General features: G+C 50.8%; 8 protein-coding genes across 8 annotated transcripts; 5 read left to right on the top strand and 3 right to left on the bottom strand.

Moving 5' to 3' along the window:
- Positions 1 to 161: 161 nt before the first annotated feature.
- On the top strand, positions 162 to 1,387 carry N0V89_008727 (uncharacterized protein; the record flags this gene model as incomplete). The annotated part of the gene is made up of 2 exons (XM_056217480.1): positions 162 to 277; positions 322 to 1,387. The coding sequence occupies 2 exons, from the start codon at positions 162 to 164 to the stop codon at positions 1,385 to 1,387; spliced, it is 1,182 nt and encodes a 393-aa protein (XP_056069036.1).
- A 2,216-nt stretch (positions 1,388 to 3,603) lies between these two features.
- Positions 3,604 to 4,740, bottom strand: N0V89_008726 (uncharacterized protein; the record flags this gene model as incomplete). The annotated part of the gene is made up of 4 exons (XM_056217479.1): positions 3,604 to 3,737; positions 3,789 to 3,969; positions 4,351 to 4,481; positions 4,533 to 4,740. 4 exons carry the CDS (start codon positions 4,738 to 4,740, stop codon positions 3,604 to 3,606), a joined length of 654 nt encoding a protein of 217 aa, XP_056069035.1.
- Positions 4,741 to 6,416: 1,676 nt separating this feature from the next.
- Positions 6,417 to 7,188, top strand: N0V89_008725 (uncharacterized protein; the record flags this gene model as incomplete). The annotated part of the gene is made up of 2 exons (XM_056217478.1): positions 6,417 to 6,984; positions 7,031 to 7,188. The coding sequence occupies 2 exons, from the start codon at positions 6,417 to 6,419 to the stop codon at positions 7,186 to 7,188; spliced, it is 726 nt and encodes a 241-aa protein (XP_056069034.1).
- A 161-nt stretch (positions 7,189 to 7,349) lies between these two features.
- Positions 7,350 to 10,142, top strand: N0V89_008724 (uncharacterized protein; the record flags this gene model as incomplete). Its single annotated transcript, XM_056217477.1, has 6 exons — positions 7,350 to 7,459; positions 7,511 to 7,795; positions 7,850 to 7,943; positions 7,992 to 8,033; positions 8,274 to 9,030; positions 9,088 to 10,142. 6 exons carry the CDS (start codon positions 7,350 to 7,352, stop codon positions 10,140 to 10,142), a joined length of 2,343 nt encoding a protein of 780 aa, XP_056069033.1.
- Positions 10,143 to 11,680: 1,538 nt separating this feature from the next.
- On the bottom strand, positions 11,681 to 12,181 carry N0V89_008723 (uncharacterized protein; the record flags this gene model as incomplete). Its single annotated transcript, XM_056217476.1, has 2 exons — positions 11,681 to 11,847; positions 11,911 to 12,181. The coding sequence occupies 2 exons, from the start codon at positions 12,179 to 12,181 to the stop codon at positions 11,681 to 11,683; spliced, it is 438 nt and encodes a 145-aa protein (XP_056069032.1).
- Positions 12,182 to 13,006: 825 nt separating this feature from the next.
- Positions 13,007 to 14,449, bottom strand: N0V89_008722 (uncharacterized protein; the record flags this gene model as incomplete). Its single annotated transcript, XM_056217475.1, has 3 exons — positions 13,007 to 13,231; positions 13,280 to 14,123; positions 14,175 to 14,449. 3 exons carry the CDS (start codon positions 14,447 to 14,449, stop codon positions 13,007 to 13,009), a joined length of 1,344 nt encoding a protein of 447 aa, XP_056069031.1.
- A 563-nt stretch (positions 14,450 to 15,012) lies between these two features.
- On the top strand, positions 15,013 to 15,759 carry N0V89_008721 (uncharacterized protein; the record flags this gene model as incomplete). The annotated part of the gene is made up of 1 exon (XM_056217474.1): positions 15,013 to 15,759. One exon carries the CDS (start codon positions 15,013 to 15,015, stop codon positions 15,757 to 15,759), a length of 747 nt encoding a protein of 248 aa, XP_056069030.1.
- A 1,101-nt stretch (positions 15,760 to 16,860) lies between these two features.
- On the top strand, positions 16,861 to 19,281 carry N0V89_008720 (uncharacterized protein; the record flags this gene model as incomplete). Its single annotated transcript, XM_056217473.1, has 5 exons — positions 16,861 to 17,206; positions 17,475 to 17,675; positions 17,734 to 17,811; positions 17,859 to 18,297; positions 18,324 to 19,281. The coding sequence occupies 5 exons, from the start codon at positions 16,861 to 16,863 to the stop codon at positions 19,279 to 19,281; spliced, it is 2,022 nt and encodes a 673-aa protein (XP_056069029.1).
- Between the last annotated feature and the right edge of the window lie 326 nt (positions 19,282 to 19,607).

The raw sequence follows: 19,607 nt of genomic DNA, 5'->3' as shown, positions 1-19,607 counted from the left end.
GGGCAAGGGAGTGTGCCCCAAGGGTGGGGTGAGTTGGTGATGAAGGTTACGTTAAGCTTTGTAACCGTCAATCGACTAGCGCAGGTAGGAGTACCACGACCTCACGACCCCACGACATCCACGCCTCTCAATGTCCACCACAATCCTCACTTTACTGCAAGATGGCAAGCCAGCAAGATCTCCAGACACTGCTCCGCTTTCTCTCGCAAGATGCCAAGATTCCCCTCGCTTCCGCAATGGGTAAGATCAAGGACCTACAAGCCGCGAAGATGATCACGTGAGTACGCGACACACGCATTTATGCATCACTAACCCACGCAGAACGGACAACATTGCCAAGGCCGATATAGACAGCCTTCGAAAAATACTCGGAGATGAGAAGCTCGCGCGACAGGTTCTCAATGCCGCAAAACGCGTGTCCAAGAAGCGCACAAACGGCGATCTCTCAACAGCATCAACATCTGCAATACCTCCTCCAGTGAAGAGAGCAAAGACGAGCTTCGGAGCACCAATGGACCCCGCAACTTTCGAAGCTTCCCTCACGCTTCCATCCTCCAACCTCACTGCGTCCGAATTGGAGCACGTAGTCCTATTCACTAATCGTGCGCCACTTGTCCTAGCTGTTGCTGTGACGGTGTTAAAATACACTATGCCCACGCAACCTCTCTCCAGCAGATTGAGTCTCGCGCAAGCCGTATGTAGCGCAAACAGCCAGTCCAAAGCAAAGTACATTGGTATCCAGAAAGGCGCGTCTGCAGAGGAGGAAGGCTGGGGTGAAGGTCAACCGCTCATTACCGTCTTGAATCGACAGATTCGAGTCATGAAACGATGGGGATACACGTGGAAGGAAGAACCGGAGGTACAAGAAGGGGACTTGGCGTCATCGCAGGCTACCGTACAAGGTGACGATGTGCAAGATACGCAAGAGACCGTCTCCCCTGATGAGCCGGCCCTGTGGGGTGTAGATCTAGAGGCGCTAAAGAAGTCGAATGGGCCGGTGACGATTGGGGCGAGACACGGCTCGACGAGCGACCTACCGATCTACAGACCTGAGTCTACAAGAGTGTATCTTCTGAAGTCGTTCGGCATCAAACCAGGCCAGGAGGCGAAGCCCACCAAAGCACTGACGGGTAAGAAAGTCCTTGAGGAGAAGGAGCACAACCTTGGAATGCTTCTGACGTCACTGGACTTATTATGCCAATCCTGGGCGTCCGTACTCAGCAATGAGGATCTTGATAAACGGGCTTGGGGCTGGTATTGTAGCGTGAGGCCGGAGGTAAAGAATGGTGTTGCGGGCTGGGGAGGTAAGGGCGATGTGAAGCTTGCGGATATTCTGCAATTGCGACGGAAAGGAGGAATCGACAGTTTCTTTAGAGGCAGCAATTAGGTGCGATTCTTGTTCAAAAAACAACTTCTTCACACTTGCTCTACGACTGCGAAACGGGACCATGTACTCGGGTGCTCCATCGAAAGTGAGGTAAAATCCGATTCGCACTTGTTAGCTTGACCTGGTTGAATATAGGGAGATCGCACGGCGCTGGGTTGCGGTACGGTAACCGTGCGCCTCTTGAGACACTGCTTTTTGGGCCTACTTGACTTTTTGACAGCGTAGTGCCCTATTTTAACGTATAACAGGCCCAGAAATATAGATTTAACAGGATCTAGCCAATCATCAGCCTGTTATGATACACAACGTGGCTGAAATGCTGTGAGAAAGTTAAGTAACCCAGAGCCATGATAAGGTGGGGGATCAACTTCTATAAAGCAACGCTATCACATTCGCGCAGGTGTCTGGCGAGATCGGAGGTCATTACTATTGATGCGATATCCTCTCCCACAAGTGAAATTCTGGCAAATAGAGCAGTGGTACGATTGGCGGGACCTGATGCTCATTGCCGGAAGCAGTCTACATAGGGATTTTATCCAGCAGCAAAGACAGAGATACGCAAGAAATGCAGAAGGGCTTGAGGTAAGACACTAGACTGGGACGGAAAGTGTAGATCTTTTTGCTCATAGTGCGGTCGAGAGGCAGCGTCGAGCTTTTCTATAGCTGTACGTTGTGGTCGAACATTAGTGTTCTGCGACTACTGATAGAGTATGCCTTCGCACGCACTTAATTCTGCACCCAAGAAAACGTAGGACTTGACTTGTATCGTCCATCGTGAGCACATCTACAGATATAGGACATACATTTACTGTACACAAGTAGCATGGTTTGTGAGACGAATTCAGTAAAAATTGAGCGTAGTTGCAACTTGAAGAGCTGCACGGATATTGATCGTCGGTGAGGGCTGTATAGCCTCATTCAGAGCCCGTCAGTGGTAAATACAAGCTTAGTTTCATGGTCCGTATTGATGGTCTTAATTCCCTTCTGAAGCGGACGAATTGGACGAGTTCGTGCGGCTGCTGTACAGTAGTCGCGCACTTATTGCGTTGATCGGAGCCAGTGTGAGTTTGAAGGGTGGGACGGTAGCTTCGGCATGGTTTAGGCGATGTACAACGAATTGGGAGAAGTGGGTATGAGCGTGGTCATTAGTGCGGCATGTCATGGCAAAGAGAAGAGGAGGAGTGTTAGGTCAAGAATGTACAGTGGAGTGATGTCAGTGGCGATTTGAGGGAGGGCGAGGTCAGGCATTGTGCATTTACGAGTGGAGTCGCTGTCCGAATGGTCTTGGGACAAGTGTATCAGTTGTGTCTAAAGGTATATAAGAAAATTTCCATGTATCCGAAACAGGAGAGGATTATTCTACAACCTATGCACTCTACCGAGTTCGCTACTCTAAATTTAACGGCGACGTTGATTGGAAGATGACTACTAAAGCTACCATCACCCTTCTCTTCGACTGCACGCCAACAGTATCGAATGGTCTGATGAGTAAAGTTCCTACGTCATTGTGCGTACATGAGAGGCTTTCGTTGGGCTGGGAGAAACGTGAATCGACTGATCATGTCTCAAGTCCCACCCTGAATCTGTCGATCTTCCAGAGAACTACTAAGATTGACTGCTGTGGTAGCAAGAGATGATCAATGGGATGTTCGTAGCCAAATAAGATAGCTGCTGAGTTGTTTACTATTCAGAGCAGGTGCAGCTACGAGTGAGGCGAAAATCAAGGCTAGCGGTCTATTGAAGACTAGCCTGTTGATGCACTCTATGGTAATCAGCATGCGAAGACCGTACGACTAAGCTTTTTAATAATGCTGAGATGTGAGGGGGAAACCCCTTGATGACGTGTGGCGAATCAATGGAACACCATAATTTCCTAGTACGAGCTCGGGTTGTCCTTTGTTGCAACTCCTTTTTGCGCGTAAACACCGCCAACCGAACTTGTGGACGGCCACCATACAATGCGATACGGCATTCATAGACCCGAGGAATTGGTAATCATACCGCAAATCATGGATGTGCTCGGATAGGATTCATCACGCACCGGCACAAGCGGGGCCGCGGAGAATGACGCGGCACGTAACCGTGTTTAGAGGATGCTTACTAGTCCGCGGAGAGAGCTTCATGAACTTTATATTGACATCACACCTACTCGTCCGTCCCCAGTCTCCACGGGGTGTAATTCTGTGACCGCCTATAGCTATATGACCAAAGCAGTGCTATTCGTGAACAAAGCCTGGAGGACGCTTCTGCAAGAACGCTGCAATACCTTCCTTACAGTCCTCAAGCGAGAAACTGCTGTAGTACAATGCGCGCTCGATTTCCAGGCCTGCTTCCAATGTTGTTTTCTCAGCTACGTGTTCTCAGCAAACATCCGTCAATATGGAACGAGCGTATTGCTCACCAGCTTTGATCGCCTGTTTCGCTAATCCTATAGCAGGAGCTGAGCAGGTCGCAATTCGCGTCGCGATTCTCATTGCCTCGTCGACGACATCTTGCCCAATAGGAACGACTCTGTTCACAATCCCATATCGCTCCATTTCTTGGGCTGTTAGAGGTTCTCCCGTAAGAATAAATTCCATGGCCTGACTATTTGTCAGTGATATGGGATCAAGCGCAAAAAGGAAACCTCAACGCGCATCGCCGGACTTAGATGTGCATCGAGATCAGATGTGCATCGAGATCAGATATGCATCAAGACCTTACCTTCTGCTTCCCAACAGCTTTCGTTAGTCTTTGGGTTCCTCCGGCCCCGGGTATTGTCCCAAGCTTTATCTCTGGGAACCCAAATCGGGAATCCGCGGAAGCGTACAGCATATCGCACTGTTCCATGGCTGTCAGATCTGGTCTTCAAAGCAGAGACCAGAGTTTCTCTTACCATCAGCGCGACTTCGAAGCCTCCACCGAACTGCACATAATCCGTGTTCAGTTGGTTCCGCGAAGACTCAGGCCACACTATGACTTACAGCGTATCCTCGCACGGCTGCGATGACGGGTGTCCGCAGCGTCGAAAACCCAGTTTCAAGGTCTTTCAGCCATCCCACGCGATACGCCTCCGCGGTGGAGATCTTTGCCAGCTCTTGAATATCTGCTCCGGCTGCTCGCCACGTTATTCGGCTGTAGCTATAGAATCGGAAGGAGAGCATACCACAGAATGGCGACTGACCGGTGCTCGTAAGCACAATCGCTCGTACTTCCACATCTCGATCCAGCTTGCGCAGCACATGCAGCAACTCGTCAATCAGATTTTGCGACAGCGCATTGCGTTTGATCGGGCGATTCAGCTCCACCACAGTAACACCTGCCTCTTGCTTGGAAACCACCACAACTTCAGTATCCTTGTTGGCCGGATGCATAACGACCTACCTGAGTTTGAAGAGAGCGTGAAGATTGAGGAAGATAGATGACATGTCCTGGAAGATATGCAGATTCGTCAAGGCTCCCCCACGGTCAAAAGCGGCCCGCATGCGTACATCACTGTCGGAGCTACATTCGAATACGGCCGTTAGCCCAAAGGTTCTCTATAATCTGGTGGCGACCTACCTCCGAAACGACAGCGGAACTTCCGCTTCTGTCATTTGCGACGAAACTTTGCAGCATCTCGACATCAGACCTTGAGCTGGAAACTTGCGTGCTAGGGTATCGATTTTGGCAATATGTGTTGGGACCGGCGTACCATCTACAGACGGCAGGTACCTGCCTCGGTATGTTTACAGCTTCCCAAAGCGAGTGTGGCCACAGAACCTGGAATTGCAGGGTTTTCTCCACACAAACAGCCCGATTGCTCGTTAGCTACCGCCTTGGCCCTGCACAATTGACGTGGGGCGGCTCCTTTCTGGCACGTTTGACAGCCACGAACATTAACCGGCCTTCTCCGCGCTTGCCCAATGCAGGCATAGCAGCCCCCACTCCATAGTGCTGCGCATAACAACTTCACAGAAGGACCGAATGTTTCGCTCACAACTAGACACGAGTGAAACTTCGGCAACTAGCCCAGGGGCATTCACATGTGTGCGCACGGATACTCGGTGACCTGCATGCTCGGCTCTGCTCGCAGTATGACGCCCAGGACCGCAACAACACACCCTTTCAAATGCCCAAGTCTACTTACCTGAAGAGGTCACCAAGCCATGTTGATCCCTCCAGGACCCGGCACAACAATTGGAATTCGAACCTGTCTGAACAGATGTATTTTCGTGGGATGATCCTGTCCTGCAATTGATCAGTTAAAGACTTCCCTGTGTATACCACTGTGACGGGCAGGATTTCTCCGAGATCCCACAGCTTTGTTGACATGATTGGCCCAATTTCCTATTCCTGGAGCACATCAGGCCTTCATAGACGGAAAAGACTATTAAAGCTAGCCATGCGGGAATTTGCGCCGAGTACCGAGATGCTTACAATCGATTCTTTGAATGGCTTGCCCTTCACTTGCAATCGTCTCCGAGTGAGTGGAGAAGAGATTAAACAGCTCATGAACCGACATTCAGACGGAGTGCCTCTGACGACACAAACATGCCGAGGGCAAGCAACCTGCATCGTCATTCTCCAGTCGCCTTTAGAGCTCTTATCTTCGCGCTAAAGTGCGGCTCGCCAAGTCACTGGTTCTTACCATTGCCTAACATGAATTGATATTAATCTACTGCAATAAAGGACACAATACAACCACCCCATGTGTAGCTCAGCCCGGTCGGATGCGTCTAAGCTGGGTCGTTCGGACCAACATAGATATCCTTGTTAACTGGAACGTGCACTACAGCAACTTCCGCAAACGTACCACGTCCGCACTAAGTGGAGTACAGGGCGATCTTGAACCAGCACAGTGGACCATAAAGAGGCTGATCAAGAAGTTGATAATCACGGCCAAGACGGCGCGCGGGCGTAGGGGTGCACTGAACCGAGGACGGGGCCTTGTCGTGGCGCGGGATCAATAAGGTATGCTCTCAATGACGTGCAGTGGGTTGTTATAAAAGGCATTGCCATTACCCTCGTAGTTCACAAGATCTTTTCTAGCAATTTGATATTGACCAAGATGGGTTCCTCCAGCGAGTTTCAGGGCATCTCTACCCTGTCTACTAAAGACCAGATCCTCTTCACGCGGTTCGCGTCTGGTCCTACTGCCATTGTTCCGCACAATGTTGTACACAAAGCCTTCGAACACCAGGTGGATGAACATCCTTCTTTGATTGCAGCAAGACATAACGGAACCAACATCACATACGCCGATCTTGACGTGGAGGCCAATCGATTGGCCAACTACCTGATCGGATGCGGCTTAAAGCCCAGGCAACGAGTGTGTTTGGTGGTGCAACGTTCATTTGAGATGCTTGTGGGCATTTTTGCCATCTTGAAATGTGGATGCCAATACGTGCCCATGGATGGAGGGGTCGTATCAGAAGAAGCACTGCAGCACACTTTGCGCGATACGAGCGCATCTTTCGTTCTTGCTTTGCCGAAGTTCGAAGACAAGGTCAACCGCTGCGTACCACAAGAAGCTCGGATTGTATGTCTGGGAACCAACGAGGAAGTATCGGCTGCACGCCATCGACCTGCGGTGTCGATTTCAGCCGCCGATGGGGCTTACGCCATCTACACGTCAGGTAATATCACATACACATATGTGGTTTGGCTGCTGACATAAAATAGGTAGCACTGGCAAACCCAAAGGTGTTGATGTATCTCATGGAAATGTCACCAATGCGCTGCTGCTCGACCCAGGGAAGCTAGGGATTGCGCCTGGAACTAAGGTTGGCCAGGTCCTCAATGTATCTTTCGACATGGGTAAGCCTCTAGACTCGGCATAATCTGCTCGAGTGTGATGCTGACGATACATCACAGGCGCTTGGGAAACGTTGGGCTGCCTTATGAATGGCGGCACGTTATGTCTCAGGACCTCTAGTTGGGAGGAAACACTCAATGAGGTTTGAAAATACCTAACTTGTAACAAAATATGATTCTAATCGTCATGAAGATCGATGTTTTGATATCAACACCATCCATTCTATCGAAATGGAGCCGCAGTCGTTTCCCAAATATCAAGACCGTTGTTACTGGCGGTGAGCCTTGTCCGCAAAGGTGGGTTTTTGAGAATGATCCGCTATGATCGATTCACTAAAGGAAATGCAGTCTTGCCGACGAGTGGGCAGTCGGGACCAGCTACTACAATATTTGCGGCCCCACGGAGATTACCATCCTCAATTCCGCGCACCTACATGTTCCCGGCCAATTTCTGACGATTGGTACCCCTCTACCAAATACTACGGTGTATATACTTGATGAAGACGAAAACCCGGTCGCCATGGGAGAAATGGGTTCAATGTGGGTGGGTGGTGCTGGCGTTACGCGAGGATACATCAACCTACCTATGCTCACTGCGAAGCGATACAAACGAGACAAATTTCGCAATGATGGGTACGTTACTAATTTGACAACTTGATGATTGAGAAACAGACTGAGTTTTATTAGGTCCAGTATGTTCAATACTGGAGACCTAGTACGCTGGCGGGAGGACGGCTCGCTCGAGACATTTGGTAGATCAGATGACCAGGTCAAGATCAAGGTATGGCAAACGACCACTAATTAGTTGGAACTTGACTGACAGATTCAGGGGTTCAGAGTTGAGCTGGATGGTGTTACTTCAGTCATTGAGGTAAGCTGCGTCTACGTTGTCTCGTTGAAATAGTTCTCATTCGCTTTCGCGGCGTATTGCCTCGAGATTTGGTTCGCATGCGTAGGCCATACGAAGGTTGGCCAGCATAATCCAATCAGGCTCATTGAGTTAGAAGTGCGATTTGAGACACGGAGCACTGTCACATAGGAGGGCTGCGAAGTCGTTCTTACATCCGCACTGCACGCTGTTTTCTCGAAATTCTGTAGCTAATGCGTGTAGGCATTTCCTGGCATATCGCGAGCTTGTGCAAAAGTGGTCGACCAGAAGCTTCACGGTTTCTACGTGGCCGAGACCGACGTCGACGAGCAAGTCCTGGATGTTTTCGTGCGGCAGCACTTGCCGTTCTACTCCGTGCCGGAGAGGTGGATTTACATTCCCGAGATACCGCTCACTCCCAACGGGAAGGTTGATAAGAAGATGCTCGTCGAATTGGCTCTCAGCGCTGCCACAACAAAGGCTAATGTTGGTCTAATCCCACTCATTGCTGCACCAATCCCTGTCGCTGCCGCACCAATTTCAATCGTTGCTGCGCCAGTACAGGAAGTGGAGTCAAACGCGGACCTGGAAAAAGCGATAAGATGCGATAGCGCCGTTGTCAGAAGCAGTCTCTCGATCACCAAGGGAGGCACAGGCAGTGTTTCCGAATCGCTCGAGTCGGAGCTCGATAAGCTTCCTGCTAAGAATGGTTTCCACGGACAGAGATGGCTTCGCCATCGCGCTTTCATCCTGTATCGGCGCTTCTTCTCGGTCATCATGCTTGCGAACATTGCTACAGCCTGCTTCATCCTATACAGGAATGTGAAGCAAGATCGCTACATTCTCGCGGATGTATCCACCGCATTTGCGGCGAATCTGTGCATGGCCATCTTGATGCGATCAGAGCCTGTCGTCAATCTACTGTTCACGGTGGCATGCTCTGTTCCAGTGTCTTGGCCTCTTGCGATCCGTCGCCATTGTGCTAGGGTATTCCATATTGGTAAGCAAACTGTAGGATACACTCTTCTATGATGACGCTAACCGTGCATACTTCCAGGTGGAATACACAGCAGTTGCGCGATCGCGTCTGTTGGTTGGTTCACTATTTTCACGGTCGGTGCCAGCTTGGAGCTTGCAAAGGAGCCAGCCATTCGCTGTCTCACGCTCGCGCCGATCATCCTCACGTATCTTGCCTGGCCTATTCTCATCGCCATGGCAGGGACATCGCATCCTACCTTCCGAGCCAAGCACCACGATATTTGGGAAATGACGCACCGCTTTGGGGGCTGGACAGCGCTCATCCTTCTTTGGGTACAATCATTCCTTGCAGCAAAAGACCTCGCATCTGGTGTAGCTCCATCTCGTGCGTACCTTACTTCTCCTGGCATCTGGCTTCTTACTGTTGCCACTTGTGCTATTATCTTCCCGTGGCTCTTCCTCCGCAAAGTACCGGTTCGGTCGGAAGTGCTCTCCAATCACGCTGTCCGTCTTTGGTTTGACTACACTGATCCTGTAGTCGGTACAGGCGTTCGTCTAGGTGAGTTCCTCGAGAACAATGCGTCGCAATTCAGCACTGAAGTCTTTCTAGCGGAAAAGCCTCTACGCGACTGGCACGGCTTCGCGACCATCACCAATGCCAACGGCCGCGGGTTCTCCCTTGTAGTCAGCAACGCTGGCGACTTCACTAAGCGCACTATCAACCGTGCACCGACGCACATTTGGGTTCGAGGCATACCGACCTGTGGTGTGCTGCGGATTGCAACGCTCTTCCGGTCCGTTGTGCTAGTCGCCACTGGTTCTGGAATCGGACCGTGCCTCGCAGTTATCCTTGCGAAGAAAGTTCCGTGTCGTATTTTATGGACAGCACCAAATCACGAGCAAACTTTCGGGAAAGATTTAGTGAACACCGTGTTACAAAGGGATCCTAAGGCGGTCATCCACAATACGCGCACCATGGGCAAGCCGGACATGCCGCTTATGGCGTGGAAATTGTATAAAGAGAGTGGGGCGGAGGCGGTATGCGTGATCAGTAACAAAGTCTTCACGCAACGAATTGTTTACGCACTGGAGAGCAGGGGTGTGCCAGCGTATGGCGCAATATTCGATTCCTAAGAGGGGGCATAGATTGGCAGGCGGAAGATGGTGTCCAAATTGAAATCGATATATAGGGCTCGGCTGTTATAGGTCAACTCAGGCACACAAGTCAAATAACCAACATTCGTTCTCGTCTCTTTCGAGTTGAGCTTACTATATCTTGTCACTGGGATTGACAATACTGGCCTGTGTATGTATATGTTATCATGTAAGAGCAAAAGAACGTGATGTACCACTAGGCACAGTGAATATGCCTAGGCCAATGACCGATCTTTCTCCGCTCGTAGAGGCGTCACACGCCCATACTTTGCGTGAGTAATTAGAATGAGTGACGCTGTCAAGTCCGACCTCAAAGGTTACGAGATCTATCAGACAGCGACTATTTCTCATGCATTGTACCCCAAACCACCTTTCAACACCGAGAAAGTTCTTATTGCCTTTTGGCTTATCCATAGAGCGAGCGATAGAGGAGGCAGCTGACTATGCGCAAAACCACATCAACAGCCTGACTGGTCAAAGACTCTTTATAACACGAAAGCTGCTCGCAGAGAGAAGGAGTTGCAGAATCTCATCTGTCAGAGGCTGCTGCATTGAACTTTGGTGAATCATCGCCAACAAGTAGACTATGAATAATCATTCTTCTGGCGGAATGCGGTAGTCTATCAGAAGCATATATCGAGGTCGATGTACTGAGCGGATTGAAGGGAAAGGCGGTGGGTGGCACTGCTCGCTGGTATCTCATCACGGACACCGTGGTTAGGATCGGGGACTTTTCAAACAACGACAAGTCGGCCTCAGAAGAAATTGCAAGCGTCTTGATTGCTCTAGTAGTACGGCGTTGATGCGTATACATGGGGCTTAGTGAATCAGTTGATTTTTATTCCAAGAGATCCGCGCCATGACTTGATCGCCGTGAATGCGGATCGGATACGATGATCGATCAGATGCAGCTGTTTCGACCGAGGCATTTCAGTAGCAAATGCGCTTTCTCAAATTCTTGCAATCTGCGGGTCAATACACTAATATTGGCTGTACTCGGCTCCTGCCGTTGATACCCAATTGTTGTTCAAGGGATGGAACCGCGCTAACGCTCACGCAGCAAAACGTCCGCGAGAAGGTTGAATACCACAGTTTGGAAGCGCGCAGCGGCAGCGATACATCAAGCCGCTTTCGTTTACCTTTTACCCTTTGAGGGTAAGGGAGCGTTTGATCAAATTTGTACTGGTAGAAACATGAAATCACTCTAAAAGCGAAGTGACGCCTGAGTGATCACTCAACAGAACTTGGCTTGGGCTATTTACATCCACATCTCGAGTGGAAAGTGTTGATTCTAGAACTTGCAAGGCACTTCCCACGACTGCGATCAGAACTTGGCGAGCGCGATTGGCATCCAAATGCAAGCAATTACACCAAAGGCCACGATACAAAATTGAGCCAAATCAGTACGAGAAGAAAAGAGATGTGTTGATGTCAATCCAATCGCCTCTTTGTAGCCATATCTTTTTATACATTATGCTGTCATTTCTTCAAGATTTTCCCAATGAGCTCTATTGTCTTTATGCCACAGCAGTCGTAACCTCGATCTTTCCCTCGGCAGTCCCACTTCTCCCAGATCCCGACGAAAAGTCCCAGTCAAACTCCTTCACACCAATGACCGTAACATTCTCGCCCCAAAGTCCCACAGTTTGCTGGAGCGTAACATTGGCAACCGTATCGGCCATGCCTGCATCGAAACAATCAGCGACATGAGCCCTATGTTCCAAGCACATGGATAGATTGAACTTACGAACGTCTCCAAAGTCGTAGGAGAAGCTTGGGTCAGAGCAGCTAGCCTCGGTCGTTTGCGTCGGTGGGCTGTACAAGTAATTGCACGTCACGTCGATGGGGTCGGCGAGCTCGCTATTGTGGTATGTTGCTTCAACGCTGTAGGATGTGTAGCCGCTGGCAGGAAAGCTAACGCTACCCTTGAAATCCCAGTAGCCGTATTCGGCGCGAGGAGTGACGGCCGCAGATGACGCTACAGCGGAAAGAGAAAGAAGAGCAGCGGTGAGATGCATCGTGAATTAATTAGTATCAGGTATTCAGGCAAAGCGTTTGATTGAGACCGACTATAGGTGGTGTCTCCTTGCGAATGGCAGAACGTGCCGTTATATGCATCGACCCCTTCTTCAGACATTCTAGGAAAGATCAGCATCCAATAGTATGCGATAATTGGCTTCAGGGATACAGTCGGAAAATTGCTAAATTAATCTAAAACGATGCAACCGCGTCCACTGAATGAGGTAATGTAAAGCCGAAAGCAGGCACTAGCATATGTTTCGTTTCATTGCGCTTTTCCAAATAAGTCTGTCGGCCCCGGCTGGCTTGGAACAACCCACGATATTCTAAAATAACTTTGCGCAAAATATATCGCGCACGAGCTTCATGCTGCAGAAGCGCATTACTATGCTCATGATACGTGTTGCATCACAGCCTCTTGGATGTGCTCGACTCATCGTGTGATCTTTCAGTCGCATCTGTTCAATCTTGCTCCGAGTTCTGTGCCCACCGACTCGAAAGATCGCGTCGATGAGGATGCTTCGCATAAATGCAATCTCGAAACAACACTCCAAGGCAATAATAGCAAGAGGGATAGTGTTCATATGCTCTCAAGAGAGCAACATAATTTCACCTCCCAAATACAGCAAGACGGTTGCAATAGGACTGGTCACCTGCCTGGAAGATCACAAGCCTAGGGATCTGAAGCTCATAATAGTATCATTGTCGGAAAAGTCGTATGTATTGATACTGTAAGTGATATGGCTTTGCAAATCCCACGTGAGTTCCTTTTAGGGGCTGCTTGATACTTCCTACTCTTTGCGAGTTCTGATATGGGGGAGAGCCTACTCGTTACGTTTCGGTACCTTCGGTATCAGCGCCCACGAGACCCCCATAGCAACAATCAGGCCAACCAAAATCGGTTGCATGACCTTGACACCGGATCGACTCGCAATGACACCAGTGAGCGAAGGGAACAACGACCCTCCCGCCTGGGCAAGTACGAAAATCAGCCCCATGGCAGTTGCATGTATCCGCTTCTCGAATGTTTTCGAGGCGATGGACATGCCCTATTATCTAGTAAGCGCTGTGCAAAATTCCCAGATAGTGCAACTTACAGAAGCGAACAACGGCCCATAGAAGAACCCTAAGAGCGAGACTGATACAGCACTGCTGACAAGATTGGGCACCAGCCAGAAAATGAGGTGGAACGCCAGGATCATGCAACAATACCCCATACCCATCCTGCGCTCCCCGAAACGGTGCGTGGGCTCAGCAAGGAGAACTCTTCCCAAAAAGATGCCACCCCAGAAGCCAGCGGGGACATATCCGACGTCGGGGAGTTTTCCGTCTCGGGCGGATACAAGGTATTCAACGATCCAGCCACCAGCGGTTATTCCTACACCCAACATGAAGAAGTAGAACATTGAGAGGAGATAGACAGGCGGAGATTTGAGGGTGTCAAGGATATCGCGGGATGCTAAGTTGCTGCGACTGTGGACTACCTCTTGGTTTTGCTCCGGTGGAGGTGCATTGTCTCGAACCTTCAGGCTATCGCGGAAGACGGTTAGTACGGCTACAACGTTGATGGATCCAACGCCGACAAGGAAGAGATAGAAGAGAGGCCATCGTCCGCCGACCCTAGCAGCAAGTGCAGTGGCGACGAATGGAGCGATGAGGCAACCGAGCGCATACATGGCATGGATGAAGCCCAGCCACCGATGGCCACCTTTGACGGATGCAACAAAGGTATTTGAATGGCTGTCTTGGTAGCCCATGCCTGCAGCTTGTAGGAAGAAGGTAACCACGTAGAGCCCGAAGGGTGGTGTCCAAAAGCGAAGGAGATGGGCGGCAAGTTGCAGGACTGCTCCGATACAGAGAATGGCTCCTAGTTGGAACTGGTGGACCAAGTGGCTGTTGGTCGCTGCAGCCAGCAACCAGCCGAAAAAGCTGGCAGCGTAGCTAAAGACATCAATCAAAGCGGATCATTTCCAGGACCAATTGTGAACGTACATCAAAGCCACATACTCAGTACCTACGTGATAGGTACGGAGAATGTAGGGAGTCAAAGCTCCCAAGCTGCCATCGTTCAGCCCGGCGAAAACAAACGAAAAGCCAACTGTCAAGATCTTTATGAGGTTCTTCTTGTTCAACAAAAGGTCATGACTAGGTACGCTTGCTACGCTTGCCTGTAATGCGGGGCTTGGGCTTCGTGGATCCGACTGCAGCTCGATGTGTTCTGGATCGCTCACCCCGTGGACGGTTTGAACGACTGTTGTCGTAGACATTGCTGCGAGGGAATGGACGACATGAGAGTGATGCGGAGGAGCGATGTCTCAATATGCAAAGTCACGACGCTGCCAGCTCAAGCTCGCAAGCAGTACCAAGCATGGGCAGGTGCTTTCCTGTTGCGGGGCTGCGGACGGAAGGCGCAGCCGACGTCCCGCCTGCAAACCACCCTTCTTCTTCAACACCGCAACGACTGCGATGACAACTCCTCACATTCCCAGCATGTAGTTGCAAGTCGGGCACTATTAGTTCGGGAGGCGATGCCACACTGTGGTAGATGGAGCGCAACTGCTCGCTAAGCACCAATGGCGGATGATTGGCCGGCCGTGGTGCCGCTTTCCTGCTCCGCCACTCTGACGGCCCAGACTATCCGCCTTCTGGTTCTTCGTGAGCGCTGAGGGAGGCTGAGCCAATACAGGAAAAACACCTCACATTCAAGGTTCCCCCCCTTACGTTCCCATTCTCACACTCTATACTTTCCGCCGATCTCGAGTTCGGAAACGCGACCCACAGTGCGCGCGCGTTCGAGGTGGCAATACCGGTGCCTGAACACCCTGACATCATGGTCATCCTTGGTGGACTCGAGATCATCGCCGGAGGCTATATTGTCCACCGCTACCAGAAGAACAAGAACGAGAAGAAGAGACTCGAACAAGAGGCTCAGCAGAGGCGACACAACACCTTCCCCGGCGCAAAATCGCAGCCCTTTAATCAATCACATCCACAACACGCGATACCCCCGCAGAAGCATGGCTATGTAGCACACGCTCCACCTAATCGTTCCCAATCATCTTATCCTCCTCCGCATCGTCCTTATACTGAGCCACCACCGCATCGGCTGCACAATGCTCCACATGCATCCCAGCCGCAAACCTTCATGATTCCGCGACGCCCGCTTCCCAAGCAGCATCATGCACCGCCGCCCCCGCAGATAATACAACCACTTCAGCGAGCCGACTCCATGGCAACGATATCGCGCATGCCTATCGCGAATGGTTACCGACCCAGCAATCTGCTAGACGATCCTCAACTCCCCCCGCGTCGACAGAATTCACAGCTGTCGCCAATCCCTCAGTCGCCCATGGCTCCGCCGTACGGGCACCCTGGTTTTGCCGTTTCATCGCCTGCCCTTGTCAACTACCCTACAACGACTACCCATAGCCCGATTCAGTATGGTGGTAGACAGACCGTTGACGATAACTGGGAAACTTTCAACCAGGCGCCTGGTCACGGACACTATGCCTCCACGGTGTCGACGGCTCTTGGAGAGGCCAGGGACGATGATCCTCCGCCGCCGTACCGCCCTTAAAGGGCAGCGTAGTCGCCTTTCTCAGGACGAGGTTTTTTACTTATCCCAGGCTTTGCGATACACGCGTGTAGGGCTGGCTTATCGCGGGGCTGGTTTGGTTGGACTTAGATGCAGGCATACGACAGTCTTTCTTTCCGCTATTTCTGTTCCACAGTACCGATATAATAGCACGGCTAACGATTTTCTTTGACTCCAACCAGCGCAGAAATCTGGTACATGAGAGCGAGAGTGTCTCTTTGGCTATCAGTGGGCCTCAAACGGCGTTATCTTTATACAGCGTAGGGCAATGACATAATACTACGCATCTCCTTCTTGAGCCTTCGTCTTTCGGTCTGTCGTGCACCAACTACCATTCTGCTACCGGGCGTAAATGTGAGACAATCCATCAACAGGACCTTGAGAATAACGCCTTTCTGATAAAGGACCCTGAAGTTGTCACTCGTAAAGAATAGCAGCCACTTTCACCCTCGGATCTGCCCTCAGCCGGGAAGCCTCGCCAAGACCGCTTATCGTACCTCCAAGGCTTTTACGTTGATACCACCACAAACCGTTCATCCACTGCACATAATCCGACCTCCGATATCTGCCAAGAGAAAACGGCTATCACTACCTTGTATGCATGTCCCGCTCACGCCAAGAAGATACCCCGCTGTGATACCCGTTGCCAATGGTGTACATTGACGGAACATGTCATACGCTTCTATTCGTTCTTTAATCAAGGAAAGAGTTGCAACCATTCGACCGAATCATTGTGCGACAATACGCTTACCTCACGTAGGTTACTGCTATGTACCGGTAGACGCGCTGCTGTATGAGGAAGCTGCGAAGCATCACGACATCGGACTACACCGACAGGGACATTGTTTGACTGTGATATCTGCCGATGACGCACCTCTTCTAGTGTCTGCCAACACTGCACCTGGAAAACGTTATGCATGTCGGATCGTAGTATTCGTCATGCCGCTGCACGCATACTCTAGGGTGGTTTCCAAGGCATAATGGTGCAATAAGAAGCAACAGCAGCGCTGCATGCCCGTGCTTTGTCTTGTACCTCTCCTGATACGACAGCTTGAGCGGTTGCCATCCAGACGGAAAACCACAATGTACCGAGCGCTGAGTGCAATCGTCTTCTTTGCCGGTCTTGCAAATGCCTGCCAGAAGGACTGGGATGCGCTTGCACGCCGCTCGCATCACCATCAAGAGCATAATCGCCATGCCAAACGTACTGAAGTCGAGTATCCACCCTCACTGAGCGAGACAGAGTCTATCTTGGTGAACTCCTTCGACAACACGTCTATCTCGGAGTGGAGCTACTACTACACACATGGTGATCATTTAGGTTCGCACAATAAGAGCATGGCTGAGTGGACTGCACAAAAGTGGAGAGATGCAGGTCTCGATGCCTGGCTTGAGGAGTTTCCGATCTGGGTGACGTACCCTGAGGCATGTAGCAGCGTTCAGACTTATGTAACCTACTCTGACTAAATCGACACAGCACAGTAGCTTGACTTTGATCAGGCCGGACAACACGACTCACGAGGCAAACCTTGTGGAAGACGTGCTTGCGGAAGATGACACAAGCTCATATCCCAACCTCATCCCTGCTTATCACGGCATGAGTGCTTCAGGAACTGTTACCGCAGAATATGTATATGTTGGGTACGTGTGGCGCTTGCCTCCTGCCATACAATGCTGTTAACATGTACACAGACGAGGTACGCGCGAAGACTTTCAGGTCTTGATGGATGCGGGCATCGAGTTGAAAGGCAAGATTGCCCTGGCAAACTATGGCGGCATCTATCGTGGCACCAAGGTCAAGAACGCTCAGGACAATAATATGGCAGGTTGTGTTATCTTCACGGACCCTCTCGACGACGGTGAAGTGACCGAAGAGAATGGCTATGAAGTGTACCCTAGTAAGCGTGACCAGGCGGCGAAATGTGTTCTGATGCCGCGGCGGCTCACAAACTGTAGACGGTCCAGCGCGCAATCCGTCATCGATACAACGAGGCAGCGTCAGGTTCTCTTCACTCTATTCTGGAGATCCAACTAGTGAGTGCACTGTAGAACAACCATGCAGTACCAACTGATTTGTACAGCTGTTGGGTGGGCTTCTTCATGGAACTCGTCACGAGGAGATACCAAACCATATAACCCTTCAATCCCATCGATTCCCTTGAGTATGAAAGATGCTCTCCCACTGCTTACAGCTCTAGAGGGTAATGGCGTTTCCGCTGAAAAGGCGAATCGCAGCGGCTGGCAAGGCGGTTTCAGCAATATCACGTACGACTCTGGTCCAACTCCGGGTGCCTTGGTCAACATTGATCACCTGATGCAAGGCTACATTGCACCTGTTTGGGATGTCATTGGTGTGATCAACGGTACGAGTCCGGATGAAGTAGTGGTCGTGGGAAATCACCGTGATGCGTGGGTCATCGGCGGAGCAGCCGACCCCAACTCCGGCAGTGCTATCCTCGTTGAGCTTGCGAATGCCTTCGGGAAGCTCCTCGCAAAGGGGTGGAAGCCAAAACGGACGATGTGAGTGATCGATTGTAGTATTACAGCTACATTACTGATTCGCCGGTCAGTATTCTAGGCTCCTGGGATGCTGAAGAGTTCGGTCTCCAAGGCTCTACCGAGTGGGTCGAAACTCACCTCCCATGGCTTCAAACCACCACGGTCGCCTACCTGAACATCGATGTGGGAGTTTCAGGTCCACGCACAAACTTCGACGGATCTGGCGAGATACAGACCTTCGTGGTGGAGCAAATGAAGAAGATACTTTATCCCGAAGGATATGGGGACTTTGCGACACTCTACGATATGTGGTTCAATAGCACCAAAGGTACCATTTCGCCGCTAGGAAGTGGCAGCGATTACGCGAGTTTCTACCAGAATGGTATCGCAGCTATCGATATTGGTAGCAGCAACGGGAAGAAGGATCCGGTGTACCACTACCACTCCAATTACGATTCCTATCACTGGATGTCTACCTTCGGTGATCCCGGCTTCAAGATTCATACCACAATGGGGCAATTCCTGACCCTGATTGTCTATCACATTGCTGACGATCCACTCATCCCATGGGACCTTCCCCATGCTGCTACAGTGCTCTCGTCTTACTTGTCCGAGCTAAACGAAACGGTCATTACCTCGAATTCTCCCGATCTAGACCTCACACCCCTCGCAGAAGCCATCGCAGAATTCACCACACAAGCTGAGCGTATCAGTAAGATTGGCCAGCAGGCGCTTGCGTTCAATGATACAAATATGCTGGGCGTGGTAAACAGCAAATATCGCGATTTCCCGAGAGGCTTTGCGAGTGCGGGAGGCCTGCCAGGCCGAGAAACCTTCAAGAATATCATAAGTGCGCCTGGAATTGATAATGGATATGGTGCGGATGTTTTCCCCGCGGTAACGGACAACATAAATGGAGGCAATCAGACGGCTGCGGAGGAATGGATTGAGAAAAGCGCGGAGGCGGTGTTGAGAGCTGCGGAGATACTGAGGATCACAGACTGAAGAGGGCAAGTTACACGAAACACTGCTTAACTACGAATCACGAGAGTTCTGATTTAGCTTCTACTGCGGGACGGATGGCTACCTAACCTCATGTAGATGATGCTGACACCGGCATCGTTATCAGAACCGCAGTTATGACTCTTACGTTCACCGCGTCTATGCCAACAATGCTGCGCGCATAGACCGAAAGACATAGCAGGTGTTGAAGGCGTTGACTGTGTCGCGCCTTTGCTGCAACGATGACTCCCAATTGTGCGCTAGGGTCCCGCCTTCCTCTCTAGGCTGCTGGCTCGTCTGACTGCCCCACGTTGAGGACTCAGGCACTA

The sequence above is a fragment of the Didymosphaeria variabile genome, assembly GCF_027946475.1.
Source record: "Didymosphaeria variabile strain IMI 356815 chromosome Unknown scaffold_6, whole genome shotgun sequence".
NCBI lineage: Eukaryota > Fungi > Ascomycota > Dothideomycetes > Pleosporales > Didymosphaeriaceae > Didymosphaeria > Didymosphaeria variabile.
This window is presented reverse-complemented; position numbering and strand designations above follow the sequence as displayed.